This window comes from Debaryomyces hansenii, assembly GCF_000006445.2.
Source record: "Debaryomyces hansenii CBS767 chromosome A complete sequence".
Lineage (NCBI taxonomy): Eukaryota > Fungi > Ascomycota > Pichiomycetes > Serinales > Debaryomycetaceae > Debaryomyces > Debaryomyces hansenii.
Window position 1 is genome coordinate 924,690 of NC_006043.2, and position 26,251 is coordinate 950,940.

General features: G+C 36.8%; 15 protein-coding genes across 15 annotated transcripts; 13 read left to right on the plus strand and 2 right to left on the minus strand. All coding sequences in view use genetic code 12, as the record gives it.

Moving 5' to 3' along the window:
• Window positions 1-259: 259 nt before the first annotated feature.
• DEHA2A10890g (DEHA2A10890p) lies at window positions 260-3,002 on the plus strand (the record flags this gene model as incomplete). Its single annotated transcript, XM_456806.1, has 2 exons — window positions 260-338; window positions 394-3,002. The coding sequence occupies 2 exons, from the start codon at window positions 260-262 to the stop codon at window positions 3,000-3,002; spliced, it is 2,688 nt and encodes an 895-aa protein (XP_456806.2).
• A 967-nt stretch (window positions 3,003-3,969) lies between these two features.
• On the plus strand, window positions 3,970-6,363 carry DEHA2A10912g (DEHA2A10912p; the record flags this gene model as incomplete). Its single annotated transcript, XM_456807.1, has 1 exon — window positions 3,970-6,363. The coding sequence occupies one exon, from the start codon at window positions 3,970-3,972 to the stop codon at window positions 6,361-6,363; it is 2,394 nt and encodes a 797-aa protein (XP_456807.2).
• Window positions 6,364-6,560: 197 nt separating this feature from the next.
• On the plus strand, window positions 6,561-7,799 carry DEHA2A10934g (DEHA2A10934p; the record flags this gene model as incomplete). The annotated part of the gene is made up of 1 exon (XM_456808.1): window positions 6,561-7,799. One exon carries the CDS (start codon window positions 6,561-6,563, stop codon window positions 7,797-7,799), a length of 1,239 nt encoding a protein of 412 aa, XP_456808.2.
• A 261-nt stretch (window positions 7,800-8,060) lies between these two features.
• DEHA2A10956g (DEHA2A10956p) lies at window positions 8,061-8,726 on the plus strand (the record flags this gene model as incomplete). Its single annotated transcript, XM_456809.1, has 1 exon — window positions 8,061-8,726. One exon carries the CDS (start codon window positions 8,061-8,063, stop codon window positions 8,724-8,726), a length of 666 nt encoding a protein of 221 aa, XP_456809.2.
• A 223-nt stretch (window positions 8,727-8,949) lies between these two features.
• DEHA2A10978g (DEHA2A10978p) lies at window positions 8,950-9,888 on the plus strand (the record flags this gene model as incomplete). The annotated part of the gene is made up of 1 exon (XM_456810.2): window positions 8,950-9,888. The coding sequence occupies one exon, from the start codon at window positions 8,950-8,952 to the stop codon at window positions 9,886-9,888; it is 939 nt and encodes a 312-aa protein (XP_456810.2).
• Window positions 9,889-10,391: 503 nt separating this feature from the next.
• Window positions 10,392-11,327, plus strand: DEHA2A11000g (DEHA2A11000p; the record flags this gene model as incomplete). The annotated part of the gene is made up of 1 exon (XM_456811.2): window positions 10,392-11,327. The coding sequence occupies one exon, from the start codon at window positions 10,392-10,394 to the stop codon at window positions 11,325-11,327; it is 936 nt and encodes a 311-aa protein (XP_456811.2).
• Window positions 11,328-11,575: 248 nt separating this feature from the next.
• On the plus strand, window positions 11,576-12,739 carry DEHA2A11022g (DEHA2A11022p; the record flags this gene model as incomplete). Its single annotated transcript, XM_456812.1, has 1 exon — window positions 11,576-12,739. One exon carries the CDS (start codon window positions 11,576-11,578, stop codon window positions 12,737-12,739), a length of 1,164 nt encoding a protein of 387 aa, XP_456812.2.
• Window positions 12,740-13,080: 341 nt separating this feature from the next.
• On the plus strand, window positions 13,081-14,922 carry DEHA2A11044g (DEHA2A11044p; the record flags this gene model as incomplete). Its single annotated transcript, XM_456813.1, has 1 exon — window positions 13,081-14,922. One exon carries the CDS (start codon window positions 13,081-13,083, stop codon window positions 14,920-14,922), a length of 1,842 nt encoding a protein of 613 aa, XP_456813.1.
• Window positions 14,923-15,083: 161 nt separating this feature from the next.
• DEHA2A11066g (DEHA2A11066p) lies at window positions 15,084-16,367 on the minus strand (the record flags this gene model as incomplete). Its single annotated transcript, XM_456814.1, has 1 exon — window positions 15,084-16,367. The coding sequence occupies one exon, from the start codon at window positions 16,365-16,367 to the stop codon at window positions 15,084-15,086; it is 1,284 nt and encodes a 427-aa protein (XP_456814.2).
• A 172-nt stretch (window positions 16,368-16,539) lies between these two features.
• On the plus strand, window positions 16,540-18,042 carry DEHA2A11088g (DEHA2A11088p; the record flags this gene model as incomplete). The annotated part of the gene is made up of 1 exon (XM_456815.1): window positions 16,540-18,042. One exon carries the CDS (start codon window positions 16,540-16,542, stop codon window positions 18,040-18,042), a length of 1,503 nt encoding a protein of 500 aa, XP_456815.2.
• Window positions 18,043-18,178: 136 nt separating this feature from the next.
• Window positions 18,179-20,974, minus strand: DEHA2A11110g (DEHA2A11110p; the record flags this gene model as incomplete). The annotated part of the gene is made up of 1 exon (XM_456816.1): window positions 18,179-20,974. The coding sequence occupies one exon, from the start codon at window positions 20,972-20,974 to the stop codon at window positions 18,179-18,181; it is 2,796 nt and encodes a 931-aa protein (XP_456816.2).
• A 234-nt stretch (window positions 20,975-21,208) lies between these two features.
• DEHA2A11132g (DEHA2A11132p) lies at window positions 21,209-22,069 on the plus strand (the record flags this gene model as incomplete). Its single annotated transcript, XM_456817.1, has 1 exon — window positions 21,209-22,069. The coding sequence occupies one exon, from the start codon at window positions 21,209-21,211 to the stop codon at window positions 22,067-22,069; it is 861 nt and encodes a 286-aa protein (XP_456817.2).
• A 1,068-nt stretch (window positions 22,070-23,137) lies between these two features.
• DEHA2A11154g (DEHA2A11154p) lies at window positions 23,138-23,488 on the plus strand (the record flags this gene model as incomplete). The annotated part of the gene is made up of 1 exon (XM_456818.1): window positions 23,138-23,488. The coding sequence occupies one exon, from the start codon at window positions 23,138-23,140 to the stop codon at window positions 23,486-23,488; it is 351 nt and encodes a 116-aa protein (XP_456818.1).
• A 1,266-nt stretch (window positions 23,489-24,754) lies between these two features.
• Window positions 24,755-24,988, plus strand: DEHA2A11176g (DEHA2A11176p; the record flags this gene model as incomplete). The annotated part of the gene is made up of 1 exon (XM_002769980.1): window positions 24,755-24,988. One exon carries the CDS (start codon window positions 24,755-24,757, stop codon window positions 24,986-24,988), a length of 234 nt encoding a protein of 77 aa, XP_002770026.1.
• An 824-nt stretch (window positions 24,989-25,812) lies between these two features.
• DEHA2A11198g (40S ribosomal protein S20) lies at window positions 25,813-26,169 on the plus strand (the record flags this gene model as incomplete). Its single annotated transcript, XM_456819.1, has 1 exon — window positions 25,813-26,169. The coding sequence occupies one exon, from the start codon at window positions 25,813-25,815 to the stop codon at window positions 26,167-26,169; it is 357 nt and encodes a 118-aa protein (XP_456819.1).
• Between the last annotated feature and the right edge of the window lie 82 nt (window positions 26,170-26,251).

A 26,251-nucleotide genomic window follows, 5' to 3' on the forward strand; every position in this document is an offset into this window, starting at 1 on the left:
TGTGGTTATTAATTGTTTCTACTCCTACGACTAATATAATTATAACCTGTATGGTAATTGTGATAGATAGACTCTCGGAGTATAAGTTTACTAATATAAACAAGAACGAAGGTAATATACTACAATCTATACCATAATACAACTCAAATTAGAGAATTATTTATTTGATTATTAATATCTTGAAGATATTTCTACTTTGTCATAATTGACTACGAACAACGTCATTTTACATCGTATATCGTTCACATCTGACTAGGATATGTCGCTTGCGCGTCCAGGAGTATATTCAAGGATAAAAGAAAGAAAGAGTCGAAGAACTCATAAGAACTCGAGAGATGGTAAGTGTTCTGCTTTGACTGACCAATTCAAATACATATACTAACAAATATTTAGGGTGCCCAAATTGCAAAGCAAAGAGAATAAAATGCACCGAGGAACTTCCATCATGCCACAATTGTATTAAAAAGAACTATAGATGTGGTTATATTGAGTTCCCCGAGGAAAAGCTCGAGTTGCTTCGTAAGAAAAATGAGAAAAAGAAAGAGGAACATAACTTCATGAAAGGGTTACCTAGTGGTGGTTTCGACCCTTCCACACCACAACCCCAAATTTTACATCCTAATACTTCAGGAAATAGTGTGCCGAATAGCACCACGTCTGATGCTATTTCAAGCCTACCTACATCATTGAGCCCCAATTTTCGAGGTCGTCAGCAACAACAAACCCCACATAATCAATCTTACCCACCGCAAGAAGGGATATATGACCAAAGAAATTTTAATCAAGATGAAGTAATCTTTAAAAACGAGTTCTATAATAATAAGGATTCCTTGAGGATGTCCTTGTTTAAGGACACTATATTTAGATTATCCAAGGGTGAAACCGGATTTTCTGTACCAAATGCGACGGATGAATCGATTGTGAAGGCTTTTCCATCTGATTATGAATCACAATCTATGCATGTGAACCTTGAAGGTGATTTGAACTCAGAGGAAAACTTTCGAATGGCCTCAGGTCAAGCACAAATCCTGTATCTTGACGAGATGGGGCCTAATGATGCTTTATTTAATCAAAGAACTCCTAGCGATTATCAGGCACCTCTTTCTTTTGATTGGGAAAATACTCCAGGTAAATTTACAAGCATAGGCAATGAAGCTCAATTTAAGGCATCTAATAATTTAAGTGGAAACAAGGTTAATTTCAATCCACTTCCCAATGCTATTATTAGTCGCACTACGTTTCCAAAGCTTGTACAAGCAAAAAGGTTACGGAACACTTATTTGGAAAGATATTTAAATGATTCTAATAGAAACGTAAAATCATTGGTTAATTTGGAGTTTAATTCTATATTTTCACCTGTTTGGACAAACGCCAATGCAGATTCTTTTTGGGTGTCTGTTTATAATCAAGCAGTTGTACTTGAGGTATATTTTTCCTTCTTCATGGATAGATCCTTGAATGTTCTATTGAAAACTTGTAATGTTACATTAAATGGAGAAATATTTTCAAATTTATCAGAAAGTCCATCATATTCGTCGATTTCAGCTTCAGATACATCGTTGTCGTCTAATGCTTCGTCAGATGATGGATTCTTTTTCACAAAAAAGGACTTAGATATACTCACGCAGAAATCCTATAGGTATTATGGTGCTTTGATAAAAGACTTACGGAAGTCGATAACTGACATCCACATCGAGTATCCACTAAAAATTTCCCTATTTTCTGCATGGTCAATTTTCTTTCATACCCAAGCTACTGTTGAAACTTTATGTCTCATGTACAATGGTACATCTTCGTTATTAGTGAAGGTTTTTAATGATTCCACTTCTATTCGGGATATAACGCCCACAATTCAAGTCACACTAGAAACCTTAAATGGACATGCGCTGGCAGCTTTGATTCCTGACTATAATTTTAACATCATCCTGGATATATATGAAGATTTCAAGGAATTCAAGACATTTTTCATGGATGCTCAAGCTACTTATATTAAAAGATATGCAGAAGGAAACTCAGAAGACGGAAGGAAAATGCGATTAAGAAGTAACTTGGAAAAACATGATTGCTTAGAACTAGAGCTGTTTTTAGAAAATCTTGTTACTGTAATTTTCCCAACGATAAACTACATTAATTGCTATTATAGAACTAATAACAATGTCAAAGATACCAATAGCAACAATATTTATTTCACATCCGTGAGGTTAATCTTCGATTTATTAGTTTCCTGGTTCAAAAATTATCCTTCTGATGCTCTTTCAATGAGCTCAAGTGCTTCCCCGGTTAAGAAAACCTTTTATTTGTTTTATTCTGTTATAGGAAGAGCCTTGACTAATATCATTTCGCCTGTGAGAAGTGTATTACTTGTGGATCCATGCAATCTCTTCTGTCCCAGAGTTGATTTTGATCCAGAGATTTATAAAGTTGAGCAGATAAACATAACGACTGACGAATTTCATTATTTGCGTACTCTATCGGAAAAAATGTTGCGAACGGTGTCATTTTTTGATTATAGAGTTTTGTTCTATTCTTATTTCTTATCAACGAATACTATTTTAAATGCAGAATATGTGAAACCATTCAACATACCCATTCAAAATGACAATGATCATTATAACGATATCGTACAATTACTACCAAAAAAATTGGACATACAAGAGGATCAAATTGATAATTTCTCCGATATAACCCTTAATGCAAACCACTTTCCCATATTTGATATCTTCCACGCTAATGATGAATACAGGTCGATTCTTAGCCACGAAAAACAAAATCAACAACTCAGAAAACAACAACTTCCAAACGAATTCAACTACAAGACTGGTCTATTAACTCACGACTTTAACCCTCTGTCGTTATTTAACGCGTTAAAAATAAATCAACAGTCGTACTGGAATTCAAACCAGCCAACCCTCGAAGAAACAAGAATCAGAGTCCAGAACTTTGATTACGGCAGACAGGCGGTAGCCAATACCGTAAAAAATTCCTTAGTTTCAAATACTTAATAGTGTACAATATTACATGCCTATGGCGTCTACGTATATTTCACTTGTAGCCAAATTTACCTTATGTATTTCGGATACCCTATATCGGTTTTATCTCGTCATCAGCCTGCGATGACTTTTCGGCGCTAGATCTCGTCAAATCTCGATCTGAAGCGTTTTCACATTTCAGATCTTGCTCGTTGCACACATCCAATCTTAGGCATTCGCATAAAAATATTCCGTCTTCAGCCTAAATTAATACCCCAGTGCCTACATATGTATGGTGATCAAATCGACTAGCCACACCAGCTTGGACGATATGTACGGCTCATCCCGGTGCGTTGATTTTATATTGTTCTTTTTTCCCGCGTTTCGTCCTATTATCACAAGCTTACTCTGCGTCCGCAACAATCCCTACACTCATAACAATACCCACAATACAATCTAGAACAGCTTTTAAAGACCGTATTTTAAGAGAAGTATAAATGCGTTTCATACCTGAGTGTGAATATGCTTAATAAAAGATATTCATCCTTCACAATATCTTGTTTTCTGAACACACTTCACGTTCTGTTTTCATCATTTGAATTCGGCATCCATATACAAGACAATGCAATATATCTGTATACTATGATTCCTTCCGCCGAATTCAATACAACATCAACTCATCCGCTATTATACACTATCGCAACGTCGTTAAGCCGCGAAATGTAGGACTAGAATTTATGTCTGTTTTATGCAGGAAACCGAGTTTAGTCAAATTCAACCATCAAATATGCTAAGGTTATAATTCAGATTGAAGAAGATAAATACGCTACATTTAGATATAGGGATACCGTAAAAATAGTGGTATTGTGATTTAATAGGAACAAATATTGCATTAAGCGTGATACGATTAGTAAATTCCTCAAAAATACATCATCCGATAGATTATTGCTTGCAGAACTTATACGGTACGGACTCAGCAAAAGATAGAGGTTTTATCCGGATGGAAAGGACAAATTACCAATTGGATACGGACGCTTCAGCGCCAGATATCAACGATATTATGAAGGACGGATTAAATTTCAAAGACGACGCTAGTGCGATAGGCAAGATACCAGGGACGAAGAATAAAGAGACTGAGGAAAAAGGTGACAAAGGTGAAAACGAAACGCAGGGGGCCAGAAGACGGAAACATAAAAACTCGAAAAATGGATGTCCTAATTGTAAAAAAAGACGGGTGAAATGTTCAGAGACTTTACCGGCATGCTCCAACTGTGTTAGGCGTAAAGTGAGATGTGGATACCTAGACTATACAGAAGAGCAGCTCAAGGACCTCACACAGTCGAAATTTGTCTTGGAGCAGGTCGACGATCTTAGAGGCGATCAAGGTAAAAGAGAAGATGAGTCGAGGAATTCATCTCTTAGGTCGAGCGAAACGCAATACCCGTCACCATCGTCATTAAACGCATTAAAAACGTCGAATTCGTTTCCCATGGGTCAAGGTGGAGCGATCGACCAAATCTCAGATACTACATATAACCATGGCTTTAGGTGGGACGACCATTTAGCCGGTGGTTATGATATGGGTGTGAATAATGTATTGAATTTTCAGGGTAATTTAACATTCACTGAGGGCGATAATCTTGTGAGTTCATCAGAGTATCCTGTCATTTATCCCGTGTATTCAATTAAGAACCCAAATCCACATGGGTCTCGTATACCAGGCGAGACGGATCTTCATAACATGAACCCTTCTTTCAGACCTTCAAGGGACGTATTTAATAGCGGAGCATTCAGCTCTAATAAACTGCCGGTTCTGTGGAATGACTCAGTTATTTCGCCACATACTTCAGACTATTTTGAGACTTCTGGCAGTCTGATACATAGTCATGAAAAGGCATTACCAGGAGCAATTGAAAAACCCACAACCTTCAAGAGGATAGACATGCCTAACATTAATTACAACCAATTAATACATGATTTAATGTTAAAGTTTGGTCCTCAACTAGCAACAGGTACTTGTTCTTTAGAAGATAATAGATATTTGTACTCCATTTGGTTGCATTCATTTATTCATTATTCTTTTACACAAAAATTGATGTTTGGCTGCATGATAAATTTCACTACCAACTATTTGATTTCTAATTGCTGGATGCCACAATACATATCAGGCGGTTTCACAGCATTGATTGATAGGACAAAAGTGCGAAATCTTTTAATATCTAGTTCTATAAGGCACTATGCAATGGCTATTAAAGAATTGCGAGTCTACTTGAATAAAGACACTGATCCTTTGGTGTGTTCCTCAGCATCTTTTGTTTTAAGTTTAACATCAATCTATGATCCGTCTGCAACTTTAAGATCTATGAATTGTTTCAGAGACGGACTTTTCAGCATATTACAACACAATGTGGCATATGTCACTCAAAATGGCGAGCCGCTTCCATTTATGCTAATGATGCATTTAGAAGTGCTGAAAAACATTGTGAGATCAGTTTATTTACCTGCCTACAACCCGACCTTCTTACACGAATATCGCTCAATGTTGAAGTCCTTCGGGAATTTATTGAGTATACTAGGGAATTCATCAACTGATGCCGCCTTGGATACTAATGATATAGATACTCAGAAGTTTATTGAAGCAAAATTTTCTGATTTGATAGTTTTCACGAACGAGACTATTGATACCTTCCTTCCTACGATTAATAATAATTTGGGGAATCTAGATATCCAACAGCAAGCGCTATTTGATATATTGCATAAATGGGTAAGAATATTTCCAGCGAAATGTATGTTTATTTCAAATGAAAATGATCCAGTTGAAAATATATTGTATTTCTTCTACAAGTGCCTCAAAAAAGCATTATATGCGGTCTTTCCTCAGGTTAAGTACTTTTTTGTTAGAGAGTTTGATAGCCCAGTAACAGTGGATATCAGTGTTCCTGAGGAAGATTTTGAAATATATCTGAAAGGTATCGAAAATCCGGAGACTTGTTGCTACTCTCTCCAATCATATAACCAAGTCAAGGACCAATTAAAAGTTTTGAGTAGTTACTCAATTAGGGTTAATATATTTTTACAGAAACGGATGGAAATTCTCAATAGGACGGTAATTTTTGACTGGTCAATTAAAGAGGCGTTCCCTATTGATGATATAAAATGCTTTAGAAATAGTGTAACAGATATTGCAAAACTACGGAATGATTTCAAACTGAGTGTACAAATTCATGAATTACCAATATCTTCTTTCGCAACCACGTTCATTAAGCCTGAACATTACCCGAGACGCTATGAGTATGTCATTAACGAAATGAATAATAACGAATTTAGGGAAGAAGTTGATTTACTCACATTGACAAATAATGGTTTGTTAGTCAATGATTATGAAGCACAATAATTATATATATTTATTTATTTTTTGGTTAGGTTCTATTACTTTTGTATTATAAGACTTCTTTTCATTGGAAATTCCTGCTTGTTTTATGAATTTATTTATGTTGTATAATGTTCTCTAAAATTAAATATACTTTTAGATCGGGAATGAGAAATTAGGTCCGAAAGTTGAACGAAATATAGAGTACTCCGTATCGAAAAATGAACGGTCAATTGGAACAAGAAGAAGATCAGAATTTAGAGGAGTATAAAGCCTTAACTTCAACGTTACTGAGTTTTTATAACTTCCATAAATGGGAATATGAAGAATTGATCAAACCAAGAAATATCAAACAAGCATCTCTAAGTGAGCAAGAACTAGAATTAATACCATGGTATCCCAAGCATACAAGTGATTTAGAAATGGCAATTGGTATAAACGAGGAGTTCACTAAATCCTTAGCGATGAACATTGCTGCAGATTGGGGGGTCTCGTCTAATGCACAAGAGTGGGCTGCCTGTTCCGACTCTGATTATGATAAAGTAAGGTCGACCTTGCTACAGTTATCTCGTGAATGGAGTACTGATGGAGAAAAGGAGCGTGAGATAACGTTCGGGCGTATAATAAAGGAACTAACTGATCGATTTCCTAATGAAAAAGAAAGACAGAATATTAAAATCTTAGTTCCCGGTTGTGGTTTGGGCAGATTAGTTTTAGATCTTGTTAAAGAGGGATTTTGGTGTCAAGGGAACGAATTCAGCTATCATATGCTTCTTACATCAAACTTCATGCTAAACCACTGTAAATTTGCCAATAATTACTCCATACTTCCGTTTGTGCATAAACAATCACACGTTATTAAACGTTTAAACCAATTACGTCCAATAACAATCCCCGATGTCAATCCTACATCTATCCATGAACTAGCAACGAAGAATCCCGAAATACCCTATGGAGATTTAATGTCTATGACTGCCGGTTCCTTTGTTGACTTATACGGGCCACCTAACTTAATGTACTCAGAAACATATTCAAGCGACCCAGTTGCCAATCAATTCCGTAACGAAAACCACGAACGATTTGATGTACTCACAACTTGTTTTTTCCTTGACACTGCATCCAACATAATTGACTACTTGAAGGCTATCTTCCATTGCCTAAAACCAGGTGGTATCTGGATTAACTTTGGGCCACTTTTATGGCATTTCGAAGATGATTCACAAACTCATTTCGTCACCAAACAATTGAGTAAAGGTGGGGCACTACAGTCAATCCCAACTATTATGAAAGGGTTGGAACTTACACGAGAGGATCTAATAGAGTTGGTAAAAAAGATCGGCTTCATCTTTGAAAAGCATGAAAGTGACATTGAGACCTCTTATTCCAGTGACATAAGATCCTTGGGCACTTATGTTTATAAATGTGAGTCTTGGGTTTGCAGGAAACCATCTTCTATATAACAGTAATAATCCTATTACCATTATATTATCGAAATCTTTCTATTCAGTAGGTTATAGTAGGAACCAGAACCGTTATAGAGGTCGTGTTTTTACCGATTAAACAAAAGATTAGATAAATGAATTGAAGGCAATCCATTAGATTCTATTGTTCTTTATCATAATTGATTCTTTTATTTGTATATTATAGAACAATATACAACAGTTAATCGTTTGTTAAATACAGTTTGTAAATCGTGATTGATAATAAGGATCATTTTATAAATGAGTTTCCCAAATCCCGCAACGTCCGTTAAGTTAGTTTTGCTAGGCGAAGCTGCTGTTGGTAAATCATCTTTGGTCTTAAGATTCGTGAGCAACGATTTCCAAGAAAACAAGGAGCCAACTATAGGAGCAGCATTTTTAACTCAAAAGTGTACTATTGGAGATCGTACCATTAAATATGAGATATGGGATACAGCAGGACAAGAGAGATTCCAATCATTAGCCCCTATGTACTACAGAAATGCACAAGCAGCATTAGTTGTGTACGATATCACTAAACCAGCATCATTCATTAAAGCCAGGCATTGGGTCAAGGAATTACACGAACAAGCCTCTAAAGACATAACGATTGCTTTGGTGGGTAATAAGTATGATTTAGCAGAGAATGACAACGAAAATGAAGAAAGCTTGAGGAAAGTTAGTATTGAAGAAGGAAAGAACCTCGCTGAAGAAGAAGGATTATTATTTTTCGAAACTAGTGCCAAATCCTCATATAATGTCAATGATGTGTTCGTTGGAATAGGTAGCAAAATTCCTGATACGAGTGCTAACCTGGGCACAGCTTCGGGATTGAATGTCAATGGACAGTCTAATAATGAAGGGAGAATTGATTTAAGTGCTGGATCAAATAACAATCGTGGTGGTGCTGATGCATGTGCTTGTTAGTCCTTTTTTTAAATACAATATAGATTGTACGTCATTGCAGTGTTGTTATATTTTCTTCTACCCATATTCTTTATATCTTGACAATGAATGAACTAGCAGTAGCGAATTATGTAGATAAGGTCCAAAAAATGGCACTTTCTATGTATAGTAGTGCCTTAAAATTTAATGTAAAATGCGCATTGAACTTTTACGTCAACTTTACTCTCATACTTAATATTAGTCAATGCTAAAGCTGTTTTCAAGAACAATGACTGTATTAAAGGTTGCATATATCCCGGAGCACTTCTCTACGCCATTATTCTTTGCTCAACAAGAGAATTACTATGCATCTAAAAATTTAGAAATCGAATTCACCCCAGTTCCAGAGGGAACTGGTCGTTTGATTGCATTACTCAATTCTAATGAAGTAGATATTGCCATAGGTTTAACGGAAGGCTTTGTTGCGGATATTGCAAAGGGTAATGAGACGTATAAAGTGGCTGGAACTTATGTTGAATCGCCATTGTGTTGGGCAATCAGTACCGGATACAACAGAGAAGATATTACCAAGCTGGAAGACTTGGCTGGTAAAAAAATTGGGGTTTCGAGAATTGGCTCAGGCTCCTATATCATGAGTTTTGTCTTAGGACTCCAATTGAAGTTCCCATCTCCATTCTTCAGCGACCACCCAACTTGTTCAAATTTTAAAAATTTACGTGAGTCTGTCAGCCACACATACGAGGACGAAAGTAAATTCAGTGATGCGTTTATGTGGGAACATTTCACCTCTAAGAAATACTATGATAACAAAGAGATTAAGAAGATTGGCGAGATTTACACCCCATGGCCTTCGTGGGTTGTTGCTGTGCGTGAAAACGTATTGAAGAACAATTACGAAGACATCAAGAATTTCACTGCTTGTGTTAATGAGGGGGTTAAGCATTTCCTTGAAAATCCGGATAAGGCCACATCCTACATTTCTACCAACTTGGATTACTCCGAAGAAGACGCAAAAGCCTGGTTAAAGACCGTGAAATTTAACGAATCTCTCGGCCAGAGTGAAATCGACTGGGAATCAGTAGTCAACAACACATCCAAGGTATTAAAAACTGCCGGTGTTTTAACCGATAGTGACCAACTTATCCAAGATAGATTAGAAAAGGGGGTAATCAAAAATTTATAATTCGGTAAATCAAAATTTTATAATTCGATAAATACCTTTAACGTTTTCTCAGTGAACAAGATAGTAGACATAGTTGACTTATATCTATTTTGTCTTCTATTTGCTGATATACGTGCTATAATATATGTGTATCTGTATTTATCAACTGTAGGTTTAACTTCATGCAGAAGCACGTTGCAATGAGTTCACTCAAACTTTTCTCAATAAACTTGTACCATTTTGTCACCTTTAGAAGCCAACCAGATTCCAGATCGACTAAATGGCAATTTGTACTATTTCTATGACATTATAAGTACTTATTCTTACAAACAACATAGACAAGTTTTGCAATCAAATCCATATTGGATCACATGATTTGTTACTTAAATGGCAAAGTTTGATCTACATATGTAATAGTATATACCCATTTTAACTTCTTGTTTTTATACCAATTACCTTTTGGAATTGTGTTGATATATAATTCGTGTACCATTAAGTTCCCAGTATTTGTTAAGTTTAAGAAAATGGTTTCTCCCCTGTTTTTGAAATTGCCGATACCAGATCAAAAAGTAAATTTTACTACACATAATGCAGTCGAATCAGAAAGAATACGGGAAGCGTTGAACTCTCCGGACAAATCTGACTGGTCCATAAGTGATGCAGTAAGTCGTAAAAGTGTCCAAAGGAATAGATATTCGAACGTTTTTCCGTGGAATAAGTCAAGGGTCAAATTGCCAGTTGAACAAGGGCATTCGGATTACATCAATGCATCGTACATAAGTATGGGTAATAAAGTTCGGTATATAGCAGCACAGGGACCTCTTGAAGCTACAATACATCACTTTTGGTCTATGTGTTATAATGAGTCAGAAAAGCAGAAAAATGATACAGTGATCATTGCGATGGTTACACCCTTGACAGAAGGTGGTATGAAGAAATGCTCTCAGTACTGGCCAACCAAGACTAATCCCGTATTGAATGTTACCACGTTGTTACAAGGTGATGGGATTGAAATACCCGGTTTGACCGTGCACTTTGTATCTGAAACATACATCGAGAAAGGTGATTACTTATTGACTGAAATGGAATTGAGATCAAAGACACAGGTGAAAAAGGTCTACCATTTCTACTACTACAAATGGGCCGATGCTAGAGTTCCACCCTCTGTTAGTCCGCTAATATCCTTGTCGCAAGAGATAAGAGCTTTGAAGAAATCAGTCACCAATGAACCGGTTCCTATCGTACACTGTTCAGCTGGTGTTGGACGTACCGGTACTTTTATCGCTCTAGATCAGCTATTTAATGAATTGAGTCCCGATATCCTCGATCCAGCGAATGACCAATTCGATCCAATTGAAGCGATTGTTACTCAATTGCGTAGCGAAAGAATGATGATGGTTCAAACTGTGTATCAATATTGCTTTCTTTACGATACTATGAGAGAAGTATATGCTAAATAGTATCAGAATTAGTCTTAAAGTACTATCAAAATATATAATAAATCGTGGTGGTTTTATAGGTCAAAATAATCATAGAGATATAATCGCGCTACTTGGCTGCAATAATATGTTTATAAATTTAAATATCCAGTAAAGCAACGTTTTTTATAAGTTATTATAGATTTCTAGTTGGAATTTCATCTAGGGAAGAGGTGTTCATTTTAAGTGTTAGTTCAGTAATTGTTGATTTCTTCCGTTGAAATGCAATCATGCTGTTACAACCTACTCCCAATGGAAGCAGTGATAGAATATATTGTCCCGAATCTACTTCAACATTAGCGCTGGCTGAAAATGAATCCAGATCTATCAATCGCATGTCAAGTTCAAGTATTGTGGGAAGCCAAGAGTGTTATAGTGAAAGTTATGTAGACGCTGATGACGAGTGGATCTTCAGTTCGTTATATTTATACAACACGTTATGGATAGAATATTCGGAAATCAAAAATAGCTACATTTACGGAAAGAGTCCGGGGGATTCAAGTTTGATAAGCATAGACAAACTACAGGAGAAAACAGATCATAATGATCCTCTGAAACAAGTAAGAGTGAGAATTTGTTCAAAACAAATCATCCAGTTCTTGTCAGAGCTAAACAAGAACTATGAAGCTGAAATATTCTTCGAACAATCACACTCATTTAACGACAACAGAGCATGGGTCATGTGCAAAAAGCTATGTGTCGACGAATGGATGGTTAGTTTGGCACCAATTAAAAATAAAAGTATGAAGCAGATATTGGCTACCATGGCTCGATTACATTTTGAGTCAGCATTATACATTGATTTCTTCGTCTCCACAAGTAGAGTAATGCAAATGAAGTCATACATCTGTAAGAATGCCCCAAATCTATCATGTTTGTATGAATCTACTTTCAACGGTGATGTGATTCGCATTCACCCCAATTATTCGTCTAACTCCAAACTCCCCACAGAAAACGACACCTTTGAATCCATTAGTGAACTCTTGGATGTCATGGATTCAAACTATAATGATATCATCATCCACAACCCCCTCTACGAATTTCCCCTGTGTCCCAGATCCATTGTCAGCCTTACTACCACTCTCCGCAAAAAAATAAAGGTTTGCGAAATACCCCAACCCACAGATATCATCCGCAAAGTCCTTCTGCTAAAAAAGCATGAAGTAAGCTTCCTAATGGGTTTTCAGGGCACTAGAATCAATAGTATCAGAAAATCGTCTGCTTGTGTCGTCAAGGTCTTACCATATTCAACTACAATGGATGCAACATTTATTCCTTTAAAAAATACACCACAAGACCTAGTGATTTGCGGCACACCTGCAAACGTTCAATATAGTATAAATCTCATCCAAAACTATCTCATGGACTACAGGGACAGTAATTCCTGTCCATAGACTGCTCCTGGGGTCGCAACATGACCAATTATCGTCCCATACGCCTATAGGTTTTCTTCACTATGCTGGATACTTACCTTACATACGTTAGACTTCAAACACGGTTGCGGGTAACCCGTGCATCCCAGTACATTTGGGAATGTGCGCAGTTCTCAGTACTTACTTTATTAGTTCATTAAATGTGATTTTGCAGTTTAATGAGAAGACCTAAACAAAGTGAAAAATTTTGCTGGGTAGTGAAAAATTTTCTCATACATCTGAGGTTTAAATATATTTTTTTCAAATTATTGAATTCTTCTTTTGTTCGTTTATACAACAACTTAATTTAATTTTAATTAACAATGGCTGACGGTGTTTTTCCAGGTGCTATCGGTATCGATTTAGGTACTACTTACTCTTGTGTCGCTACTTACGACTCTGCAGTTGAAATTATTGCCAATGAACAAGGTAACCGTGTTACTCCATCTTTCGTTGCTTTCACTAACGAAGAAAGATTAATTGGTGATGCTGCTAAGAACCAAGCCGCTTTAAACCCAAAGAACACTGTTTTCGATGCTAAGCGTTTAATCGGTCGTGCTTACGATGATGAATCTGTCCAAAAGGATCTTAAGACCTGGCCATTCAAGGTTATCGATGCTAACGGTAACCCACAAATTGAAGTTGAATACTTGGAAGAAACCAAGAGCTTCTCTCCTCAAGAAATTTCTGCTATGGTTTTAACCAAGATGAAGGAAGTTGCTGAAGCTAAGATCGGTAAGACTGTCGAAAAGGCTGTTGTCACCGTCCCAGCTTATTTCAACGACGCCCAACGTCAAGCTACCAAGGATGCTGGTGCCATCGCTGGTTTAAACGTTTTACGTATCATTAACGAACCAACTGCCGCCGCTATTGCTTACGGTTTAGGTGCTGGTAAGTCCGAAAAGGAAAGACACGTCTTAATTTTCGATTTAGGTGGTGGTACTTTCGATGTTTCCTTATTAAACATTACTGGTGGTGTTTTCACCGTTAAGGCTACTGCTGGTGACACTCACTTAGGTGGTCAAGATTTCGATACCAACTTGTTAGACTTCTTCAAGGCTGACTTCAAGAAAAAGACTGGTTTAGATATCTCCGGTGATGCCAGAGCTTTAAGAAGATTAAGAACTGCTTGTGAACGTGCTAAGAGAACCTTATCTTCTGTCACTCAAACTACCGTTGAAGTCGACTCCTTATTCGATGGTGAAGATTTCTCCGCTAACCTTACCAGAGCTAGATTCGAAGATATCAACTCTGCTTTATTCAAGTCTACTTTAGACCCAGTTGAACAAGTCATGAAGGATGCTAAGATCTCTAAGTCCAGTGTTGATGAAGTTGTCTTAGTCGGTGGTTCTACCAGAATTCCAAAGGTCCAAAAATTATTGTCTGACTTCTTCGAAGGTAAGCAATTAGAAAAGTCTATTAACCCAGATGAAGCTGTTGCTTACGGTGCTGCCGTCCAAGGTGCTATCTTAACTGGTCAATCCACCTCCGATGACACTAAAGATTTATTATTATTAGATGTCATCCCATTATCTTTAGGTGTTGCTATGCAAGGTAACGTTTTCGCTCCAGTTGTCCCAAGAAACACTACTGTTCCAACCATCAAGAGAAGAACTTTCACCACTGTTGCTGATCACCAAACCACTGTTCAATTCCCAGTCTACCAAGGTGAACGTGTTAACTGTACCGAAAACACTTTATTAGGTGAATTCGACTTAAAGAACATCCCACCAATGCAAGCTGGTGAACCAGTCTTAGAATCTATCTTCGAAGTTGATGCCAATGGTATCTTAAAGGTCACTGCCCTTGAAAAATCTACTGGCCGTTCCGCTAACATTACCATTTCTAACTCTATTGGTAGATTATCATCTGATGAAATTGAAAAGATGATTGAAGATGCTGAAAAGTTCAAGTCTTCTGATGACGCTTTCGCCAAGAGACACGAACAAAAGCAAAAATTAGAAGCTTACGTTGCCTCTGTTGAATCCACAGTCACTGACCCAGTCTTATCTGCTAAATTAAAGAAGTCTGCTAAGGACAAGATCGAAGTTGCTTTATCTGATGCTTTAGCCGCTTTAGAATTAGAAGAATCATCTGCTGATGACTACAGAAAGGCTGAATTAGCCTTAAAACGTGCCGTCACCAAAGGTATGTCCACCCGTTAAGTAATTAAATAATTAATATTTTGTTGTATAAATTTTTCATTTTTGTTTATTATTCTTCGGGGACTCAATAAATATCATTATGTTTGTTTAAGAAATATTCTGTAAAAGTAAATTGATTTGAAAATACATATTTATTCTATTATACACTTATTAAATTTCAGTTATTCTTCTAAGATATAGTTTCCCAACTTATCCATTTTCAATTGTTTTAAACCACTAGATAATGCCTCAATAATTTGTTCATTCTCCTCTTGATCGTCTTTAAATTCTTCCTCACTATCGTATTCGTCTATGCTATCTTCTTCGTCTTCTTCCTCTTCTTCCTCTTCGTCGTGTTCATAATCAGAGTCTATTTCAGAACGATCATCCTCTTCATCATCCTCTACATTGACCCTCATGCCCAGAACTGCCGCTTCCAAATCCTTGTCTTCTCTATTTCCTGTCCTCTTTCTGGCGTATCCAGAGGCTTGAACTTCGACATCCAAACTCTTTACCCTAGAAACATCTCTCTTGAAATTTGGATAAGCGTACTTATATCCATCACCATAGCCTTCTGTGTCAAACATTGTAGGATCGTGTTCTGGATCGTATCTAAATTTCTTCAGAAAGAACGATCTAATACTTGCAACATCTCTATCAAAATAGACTTTGGCATCCGTGTGGTCAATAGAGACACATTGTGGGAAATCGATAACAACAAAATCAAATTCATGTTTAGGAACGTCTTCTTTGTCACGAATAATGATATTGAATTCATTAAAATCACAATGAATTAACCCGTGGTTAGCAAGTTTTACAATGAAGTTCATTAATTCACAATACAATTTTTTGAAGTTATCATGTATACGTAAATGCTTCATTGGTATACCTTTGATCCATTCCATCATTACAGTGTGTCTAGAATAATCGAAGGGTTCTGGAACTGAAAATCCGTTATTGTATAATATAACCATGAACTCATACTCCTTGTGGGCAGCTAAATGTGATAAATACATCCAGTTTGATGTCTGTCTATTTCTTAAATAATCACGGTTATTCTTCACAGTAGTAAATGAAGTTCTTCCCAACCTATGGATTTTCAACACTTTCTGTTGCCCATTTGGATCACTCACAGAATAAATATCTGATTCTTTACCCACTCCGATAATGCTACCAACCGAGTATAGCGTATTTTTATTCAACATCGATTTCAACGCTAAGTAATCGAACCCATTATAAGTAAGTCTAAACCCATCATATTTAGCATTTCTCAATCTTGCCACTAATTTTAATTTGGCCAAGTCCCCAATTGCTCTATTCGTACCTGATGGTGACTTCAATCCTCCGATGGAATGGATCATCTGTGTAGGAACCAACTCGTGGTTACGAGAACCTTGTTCAATCGCCTGAAGCACTTTAAAGTCTTCAGCGGTCAAATACCGCATATGGGAAGTATCAAGCTTCATTATAACTATTAATTATCTATTAGACGTTAGTTTATAGCACAATATCAACTGATCTGAAATATTTCAAAGCTCATCTTAAAAAAATGATAGTCGTGGTTTCGCGGTCCCGTGAGATTGACATCAACTAAACTCACCATAAAGATAAGAAATAGTATTTCAATTCCCATGGCGAATGCTAAGATCAAGAAATAGAAACAAGAAGTCGAAAAGATATGGATCTAAAACGAACAGATTATTGCTAAAAAAAGCCAAAAAGGACGAGAGCTGGACTTCAAAATCACCATTCGGGAAAGATCTTCTGAAGATCGGTATCAAGAACGATCTATTCAAGGATTCAAGCTCATCTACAACATACCCTTGGACCAGATTGGCACCATTACTGGATTATAATTTAATCGAAGTTCCGAGATCTAGAAAAGGTATTCCATCGCTCAAGCTGATATGTTCCAAGAAGATTGCCGAAAATGCAGATTCCTTAGAATCGTCATTTTTGGATACAGCATCTTGGATGGTGTGGCGAACGGTATGGGAGGAAATATTATCATTAAACAATGATTCTCCGCGTGTTTTCAATCTCTTTGCAGGCAAATTTTTCTTACTGGACGGGTTTAAGTGCCATAAGCTATCATTACCGTTAGACGTGAACTTGGGATCATCAAAATGGGAGAAGCTTCTAAAAGCTAGAAATGAAGGCATATCTTCTGTGATAATTCCACGAACTAGAAATCACAGGATTGAGAACTTATTCTCCAATATTAATGTATTGGAGATAGTAAAATTTATTCATAGATTATCATACAGGCCGTGGGTTTTACTAGATGTTTCTTTAATGACACAGAAATATGATAGAGAAGATCACCTTAAGCTTTTCAATATTACGAACCTAATTGCATTAGATCTATCAAACAGTCAAATAGTGGATGACCTTTTTTTATACAATATGTCTGTTAGTATCAGTAAGGATGGAAAGTTATCAAAGTTGACTATTTTAAAAATTAACAACTGTCCGAAAGTTACAAGCAAAGGTCTTCAATACTTACTCTGTCTTTCAAACGATGCAGACGCTAGATGTTCGCTCTCATATATTGAGTCCGATGTAAAGATATCCTCTTCTAATTTTGCTGCCAAGCTTCAGAATATTAAAAGTGAGCTGCCAGATTTCATTGATGGTACACGATGGTTTGTATTAGATGATGGTTCTGAATCTAAATTTATTAGAAAATTGCCATTGGCCCTTAAGCTTCACTGCCTTTATAAAAACTATTCAAATAGAATAACAAAGGACCCAATTGTTACAGATTTCCCTCTGTATACAACAAATTCAATGTCTTATTTGTTTCTGGTTAGAAATAGTATCGTATTAGATATCATGGTTCATGAAAATACATTCACTTCAGCTGAAAATGATTTTGAAAAATTAGAAGAGGTTTGGGCAACAAGAATTCATTTCCGAAACCTGAGGGCACAATCCAAAATATACTGCTATGTCATTGATAACAAATATGAATTTCTGGGTCAAATGGCGAACATAGAAAGGCATGAAGAAAATAAGAAGGATGACTCTGTCATGTTTAGAGCAAGTGAGAAGAAACTCCCACTGAAATATATTGCGAAGCCCAAGAGACGAAGACCGGTTGCTAGGAAAGTTGATGCGAATCTGTTCTTTGACATGTAATTACTATCGTGCTGGAACTAAGTTGTAAGTTGCGTGAATATACATCGAGTACTAATAAACTAAATAATCGTAACTTCGAAAACTATAATGCAAATAGAAATAAACATTTAATATCTTATAATGCATAAATTTTGCTTCAAGACCTGCCTCCTTTAAGTAAGTCAAGCAAGGTCCGAGCTGATGAGGCTTGACCTTCTGCGGGGCGCGATTTTGGGCTACTTGCATCTTCACTAGTATATGAATGTGTTTGAGGTGGTGCCACTGGTTGAGGCAACATATGACCAAGTTGTGCACCCTCTATTTCATCAAGAGTTAATGCACTTGCAGGTTGTGGTGATTGCGTTTTAGGTGATGGTTCGTAACTCAGCTGTGCAGGAGGTTTTTTCCCAAGTAGACTCAATAAACTTGCAGAAGCAGGATTCGAGTTATTATGCGATTGTACAGTAGATGGAGAATCGGTCTGAGAGTTTATAGGGAAACCGGAATTCGAATTTTCGAATGGTGAAAATGCTGTCCTTTCAGCAGCTGAGTTTGGAGAAAAATATCCAGGTGAAGGTTGATTATTCGTTGGAGGGGGGCCATAGACCGAGCCAAAATCCATCGAATTTGGTGAATAGTTATAATCTTTAGGTGGGCCTTGGTTTACTTCTTTTTTGTTCTGGTTCTTTCCGCCATTTAATATATCCAATAACAGTCTTCCATCATTTACATTGTCTTTTTTCTGAGTTGTGTCTTGAATTTTGCTTACAGCTGTTGAGTCCACAGATTGTTGAAGTGCTCTATCAGGTTTACCTATAATGTCATTTAAACTTTCACCTGGCTTGAGAAGTCTAATCTTGTTCTTCTTAGAATCAGGTACAGGTTTCTCAGCATGAGTATCTTGAATTTCATTAATAGCATTAATAGAAGAATTTTGTGGAGTTTCATAGATATCTTCATCGTCGCTTGCGATGTCAAAATTATGACTGGTTACATTACTAACGGGTCCATGGCGAGATAAATACTCATCAAGATTCTCAAAGTCTTCAAAGTCTTCAAAATCGTCAAAATCTTCTTCCTCGGGGCTTGTATTTATCTCAGGTTCTGGTTGAGTATTGAAAGATTGTGTTTGATCTTCTACCTTTCTGTTATCGGTGGACTTCTGATTAATCAAGCCTAATAGTTCTTTGGCCGTTGCTCTATTGTTTGGATTCTGTTCCGGTTCTTTCTTGTCACCTTTCAATAATCCCAATATTTCGTTAGATTGGTTTTGTTTGACATCTTCTGTTTCTTTTTTAGGTTCAGCCTTGGGTGCACTTCCAAGCATCCTTAAGATATCCGCCGACGCTGAGCTATTAGAGGACATTAATTCAGATCCTGCATCAGTAGGCCTTTTCAAAAGAGTCAATTTCTTGCCAGCCTCCTTACGATTAGTCTTATCATCTGAACCTATCAAAGATTCTTCCAATTCGTTTGACGCTTCATGTGGACTTACAAAATCATGATCGTATCCATTCGACGATCCATTTTTGCTTTTACCTCTAGCATCACTTTGCATACCTTCTGTAAATTTGGCATCATCACTGGCAGTTTTTTTATCTTTATTGAACAAACTCAATAAATGTTGTGCCTTAGAACGATTGTTAACGTGGTCATTGGATCTTGATTCATCGGATAACTTGGTATTTTCATCTTCCTTATTTCTTGGCTTATTCAATATGGATAAGAATTCTTTTGAGTTGACACCTGATGGTCTTCTGTTGGCTATTGAAGTCGGCTTTTGCAAAGACAGAGGATTTGGTTGTTGATTTATATAATCATTGGATAAAGAATCCTGTTCTCTTGGAATATGAGGCGCTTGTGGAGGCATGGGCTGATAGTGCGCTGGTTGAGACCTCACAGGAGACATATTCATAGGGGCAAACGCATTGGGCGGCATTTGTGGGACAAAAAATGGTTGGTTTGGGATAGGATAAGGCTGAGGTTGGATAGGTTGGTTGTTAAAGAAGGGAAACTGTTTATGCAAATGTTGAGGAAGATTCATTTGAATAATTTGGTCATATGCAGCTGGCATAGCCTGTGTGTTATTTCCAACTTGACTGTCTCTTGGAATAACTCCTTGCAAAATATTCAACAATTCTCTTCCCGCATCTAAGTTTTCTAGCTTTGGTTGGCTGATTCCAAGGAGAGATTTCAACTTGATTTCGGCTTGCAACATCAACTCTTCCTCGTTCAAGACACCCTTATTTTTGTTAATCCACCCGAGCATAGGCTTCAAAATTGCAGACACAATGAAGAAGTTATTAGGGTTTGATCTCGATTTCTTCTGTATGCTCTTCATGTCGTGCCACTGAATCTTCGATATTTCGTTCCTAGCAAGCGGCTCGAAATTGTAATCTTCTGGCACGTTTTTAACCAAGTAAATTTTGTAGTTTTTACCCTTTATTGTTCTCTCTATTACATCATTTTCATTGACAAGATCCCTAGCATTGAACCCCGTCTCCTCTTCGGCTTCTCTCACCGCACAATCTATATCGGTTTCGTCCTTCGATATTTTGCCTCGTGGAAATGACCACGCATTCGACTCTGTTCCTTTCACCAACACCACTTTTGTGAGGTCCTTATTGAATAATGCAACACCTCTAACTGGAATCGTCGACTTATACTTCCCAAACCGCGATATAGCGTCCGCAGGGTCTCCCCATTTCCAAATCAACGGGCATTTCTTCAAAAGCTTCGTAGCAAAACTCTTCATCTTCATACTAGGCAATAACGGGTTTAATTGTCGAACAAAATCGGTATAAAACCATTGTGCCTCTTCAATCTGGAAAAAAACTCTTTCTATTGATGATAAATCTTCATCGGGTACATTTACTAAAAACCTCACAAGTAAGTCTTCTAGTACTAGGTCAACGGATTGATTAGCCAACCCATCGGTTAATTGAATAGACATTGTTACAATACTTCACTTAACTAATATAGATTGTTTATAATTAGCATGAACTATTTGATAAAATGTCCATTCATAATAATCTACTAGAAAACATATTCAATCTGCTGTGAACGTATAAAAATGCGGGTAACCTTTTTGACCAGAAAGAGTAGCGATATCAACTTCACCTTTTGTATTTGTCTCTAAGGTGTATTCATCCAGGCTAAGCAGGAATATAAGGGTTGAAGGGCAGAGATGATTAAGATTCAAACGAGAACATTCTCCCAAGTTTCTAGGTTGCTCAACGTAAAAGCACCGAGATTTACTCAGACGCTAAAAGAAGCTAGTAAGCCGGCATTAACCAAATCACATCTGATTACGAGACCGTTTGGGTTGGATTCGGGTGTAATGATCAACCAGACAAACCACGGCTCGGGTGGGTCTATTCAGGACAAGATTTTTGGGTCAGAGGCTAAAGAGAGAAGACAAAAGCAGTTGGACTACGAAATCGCCCATTCTCCATTCTACGAGTCTAAGTCGTTTACCAATACCAACGGGAAGATTTTCACGCCTCCGGTATCGTTCTTCAAACGTGAAAAATCAAAGTATTTTCCTAATTTTGGGGGTGCTACGGTGGATGGCCGGGATCAGACGTTATTCGGATTGTTAGAGGGCAAAGTCAGTATTGTGCGCTTGTATTCGACTGTATCGGGCGAAAAGTGTTCGGAGACGTATTTCAATGTGGAAGGCAAGAAGTACTTGACGTCGGGATATGGTGCTTTTGAAGCGGAGCATCCAATGTCACAAATTATAGATATAAATATTCCTCAGAACTGGTTGAAAGGCCTTCTCGTTAAATTATCTAGTGGCAGCATTAAAAGATCACTTCCCCAGCAACGTCAGAGCAAGTACTTTATAGTGTCGGACAAGTTATTTCTGTTTGATATCAAACAGAAGTTAATGTGTGACAATACGTGTTCTGGTTATATATATGTTCTTGATCACCAGGGACGTATTAGATGGGCCACTAGTGGATACGCCGATCCAGCAGAACTCAGTTTGATGTGGAAGTGTGTTAGGGGCCTCGAAAAAGAGTTAAAATCCTTGTCAGTTTAATCATGCATATATTTTGTACATAGCCATTATTGACACCACTGTTGAACTCTATTCACAACTTCGTAATTTACTATGTGCATATGAAGATACTGTTGTAGTTGTTCTCGCCCACTGTAAAATAGCGCAAAAACATTACATCGTTATATAGAATACACACCCTTCAAAACGAGATTGTTTACGTTCTAAAAGCAGTATGGTCAAGATGAATTAGTGTTGGATAAGGATGTATGTACAAAGGTCTATTTTTAATATGATGACGGTATTCTTCAATCCATATGACATTGGTGAATGAAACACATTCAACCAACAAAAGTTGCAAAATCAAGAGAATGCGAATAAATGCACGCTTATGTCGGGCAAATTAGACACAGCAAAAAGAGTTAGGGGGCAAGACGATAAATGGAGTCTATATAAGCTAGGTTGGGGACTATACCTAGTCGTATTATAAACTCATGGATTCTCGGCGTAAAATAATCTAAAAAAAAATATTTTTACAGTCATAGCATTCTACAACATGTTCGTATTCTCAGCCTTGTCCTATCAAAAGACTGGCAATCATTATGAAAAGTCTAAATCATAATTCATCAGAGCGTAATATCGACTTGGTCTGTGTAAGTTGTACACATTTGTAGAATGTAAAAATTACGCTGTCTGTAGCAACAACCCTGCAATGATAAACAAAAAATGCTAAAGTGACGGTATTTGTTAATCCAATAAATATTCCAGAATTATTAAGTCTTTACAATCAACTAATGATTAATAGTAGCGTAAATGCTTTATGAGTAGAATGTGCGATATTAATAGAATTTTGCTAATCTGGATCCAAAAAAGCAAAACTCATCATTTATGTCCCTACGTATTGTTAAATGGCACTCAGCATCTAAACCGAATGATATGTGATGACCGAATCAACTAAAATATTATTACCCTCTTTCTAATGAGATATACCCACATCTACCAGCAGTTCAATACATTAATACAGATTCCTTCACTATAAAGAGGTGAGATTTTTCAGGTAAATTCTTTGAACTTTTGATTCATCAAATAAAAAAAACTAACTCAACTAAAATGAAATTCTTATCTGTTGCTACCCTTGTTACTATTGCCTTAGCAGTCTTTGTTGAAGCAGAAAATTTTGACGACAAACGTGAAGATCTTAAAGATGATCATGACGATGAAGTGGAGAATCTTTCGAAAGACTACTATCCTAACAAAGTCTGTGATAGGTATTGTAACCAAGTTTATTCTTACGGTAAAAAGTATGAACATAGCAAGAATTGGAAAAAATACCTCTGCTCGAGGGATTTCCATAGAGACCTTGATAGATGCAAGTACGGCTGTCGAAAGAACTATTACCACAATCATTGGAGCAAATATATCGATCCTTACTACAAAAAGAACTGTGGAAGGTATATCTAAATATATCAATATAATTGAAATATCGCACATATATGATTAATGAAATTGTTTATGGTTTGTTTGCAAATGGCTGCAAATCTTCATTTAAGAAGAATGTAGAAGTCTATACTGAGAGCGACTTTGATGGTGTACGAGGAAGATGAGTGGCTTCTATTTTGGAAACTTTTCACTCTCTACCTAGTATCAACAGCACGAATAATTTAATCTTAATCCTTTATATGGTCTTCATGCACCGATGTACTCTTAATCATATGGCCTACCAAAAGACCGGCAATACTTAAAGCCAACATTTAGTAAGTCATGTCACCTGAGAACATACAGTTATCAGCCCCTTTGTAAGGTGGCACGGCATTTGCATGCGGTCTGAGAAAATTATGCTGCAACAACATTTGTATGGAAACAAGTTACAAAACATAGTTGAAGCTCCTGGTCATAGAAGTAGCAGTATTATCTGCATTTAATTCTAGATTCTTAGAGTCCTTAAGTAGCAACTCATTCTTGCATAAATGCTTTACTGGTATAAACTATAGAAATTTTCAATGCTGGGTCCGAAGAGCTAGTATCAGTATGCATATCCGCTACTTTTTGTTCGCTGGGACTATCTAATGGTTAGAACCCAATCCTAACTAGTTTATCTTCTTTTTAATTGACAAAGGTAGCAATCACATTGACCAACTGTATGATACATTAATACATCTTACCATTTACTATAAAACGTTGAATTTTTCCGATCAAGAAAACACATATAGCTTGTAATAATCCAAACTCCCGAAAGATAAAATGAAATTCGTATCCCTGCTACTATTGTCTTTGCTGTTGTTGTTCTGAAGCAGGTTAATACTGTTTTAAAATATATATTATTCTATTTTATGAGAAGTCAGAATTAATTGAGAAAATATATGAGAAAAGGCTGCAAATAAATATTATTGGATGTGTATTCCATAATATCGAAATGGGATACATTTGCCTCGTGGCAGCACAAAGTTGCCATTGGATAGTTTCCATCTCGGATGACAGGCTATTGTGAAAAGCCTTATCGTTTCATGAATTTTCTCATTTAACTTTGAAATATCCAACGAGAAGTGATCCTATTCTTGTAGGAATTCTTGTACTATATAAAATGGTCTTAAGACCTCATAGAATACAAAATTTATATAGAGAGTAAATTATATATAATTAATACTGATTAACTGAAACTGAAACTGAACTGACACTGACAATGACAATGACAATGTATGCTACTTTTGAGAATTTACTTCAACAAATATGACGGTAATGATCACAAAGATGATCACAAAGACCATGATGACAACAACAGCTACCCAAAAGAATGGCCTGCCAAATGATGCGACAGAATATGTAACGAAGTTATCTCGTTGGGTAAAGAGTGTGAAAAACAGAGGAATCCTAAATATGTCCCTGCTCAAAGCAATTCCAGAAGGAACTTGCAAAGACTACGGCTGCGAAAATAACTACAAGAAAAACTGGGGTAAATATTGAGCCATTTTTAAAGGATTGCACGAAGAAAAACCACGGCTATATCTAAGTCAACATAGCTAGAATATACGTTTATATTGTCAATGCAAGTTAATGGACGGCAGATGCAAAATACGCGTTTGGATAATAATGTAGATAGGAGTTGGCACCGACGAGTGTACACGAGCATCTAGAGCCTCCAATTAGAGATAAATAGCTACATCTATCGTAATGTTTTACAGGGCGTACTAGTCAGGCGGAATACTATTCATTTTAATTTTTCTATTATTGTATTCATAGTTTATTGAATGTCACTTTTTAAACCTTTGCAAGGCTGCTTCCAAAGTTGATAACTATATTTCAGTCTCAATTATATCTCTACTTCGACCATTCTGGCAATGCCAAAATGATATACCAGCACCACGACAATCCAATATCTCACTTTTAACCCATTAGGGCTCTTAGAACCCATTACCGTTCTCCTCCTAAACTATTATCGAAGCCTCAAACCGATATACCCCGTTGTATAAAGACCACGATATTCACATAGTTGATCATCGTCTGCAAAATCAAAACTATTTCAGACCTGCCCTTATATCAATCTTTAACACATACACATAACCTATCCCAATCCACTTGCTATCCCCTACCTACCACCTAGCTGATGGACGGAACCATCTATACCAAACAATAGGGCTACAACCCTATTGAGTAACACACTACTTCAATGAAATTTTTTTTTTTTTTTGTCGCATTCTCATGCTCTAGGATACGAATTTTTCAAGCCTTTGGTGAAAAATATACATAATTCCTTTTAAAATCTAACAACGTCGAACAATACCGTCAAAATGTCAGCTCCAATCAACAAGGAAAAGGTTCAAGATCAAGAACAAGAAATTCTTAAAATCAGAATTACTTTAACTTCCACCAAAGTTAAGCAATTAGAAAACGTTTCTGCTAACATCATCAGAAATGCCGTTCAAAACAAAATTGTTAAGAAGGGACCAGTTAGAATGCCAACCAAGGTTTTAAAGATCACCACCAGAAAGTCTCCAAATGGTGAAGGTTCTAAGACCTGGGATACCTACGAAATGAGAATCCACAAGCGTGTCATTGACTTACAAGCTGAAGCTTCTATTGTCAAGAAGATCACCCAAATCACCATCGAACCAGGTGTGGATGTCGAAGTCACCATTGCTGCTTAAGCAGACTGGCGACTTTAACTTGCGGTTTCCAGCTGGCAGAAGGTTGCCTATGGTGCGCAAACGATAGTGGGGATCTGGAAAG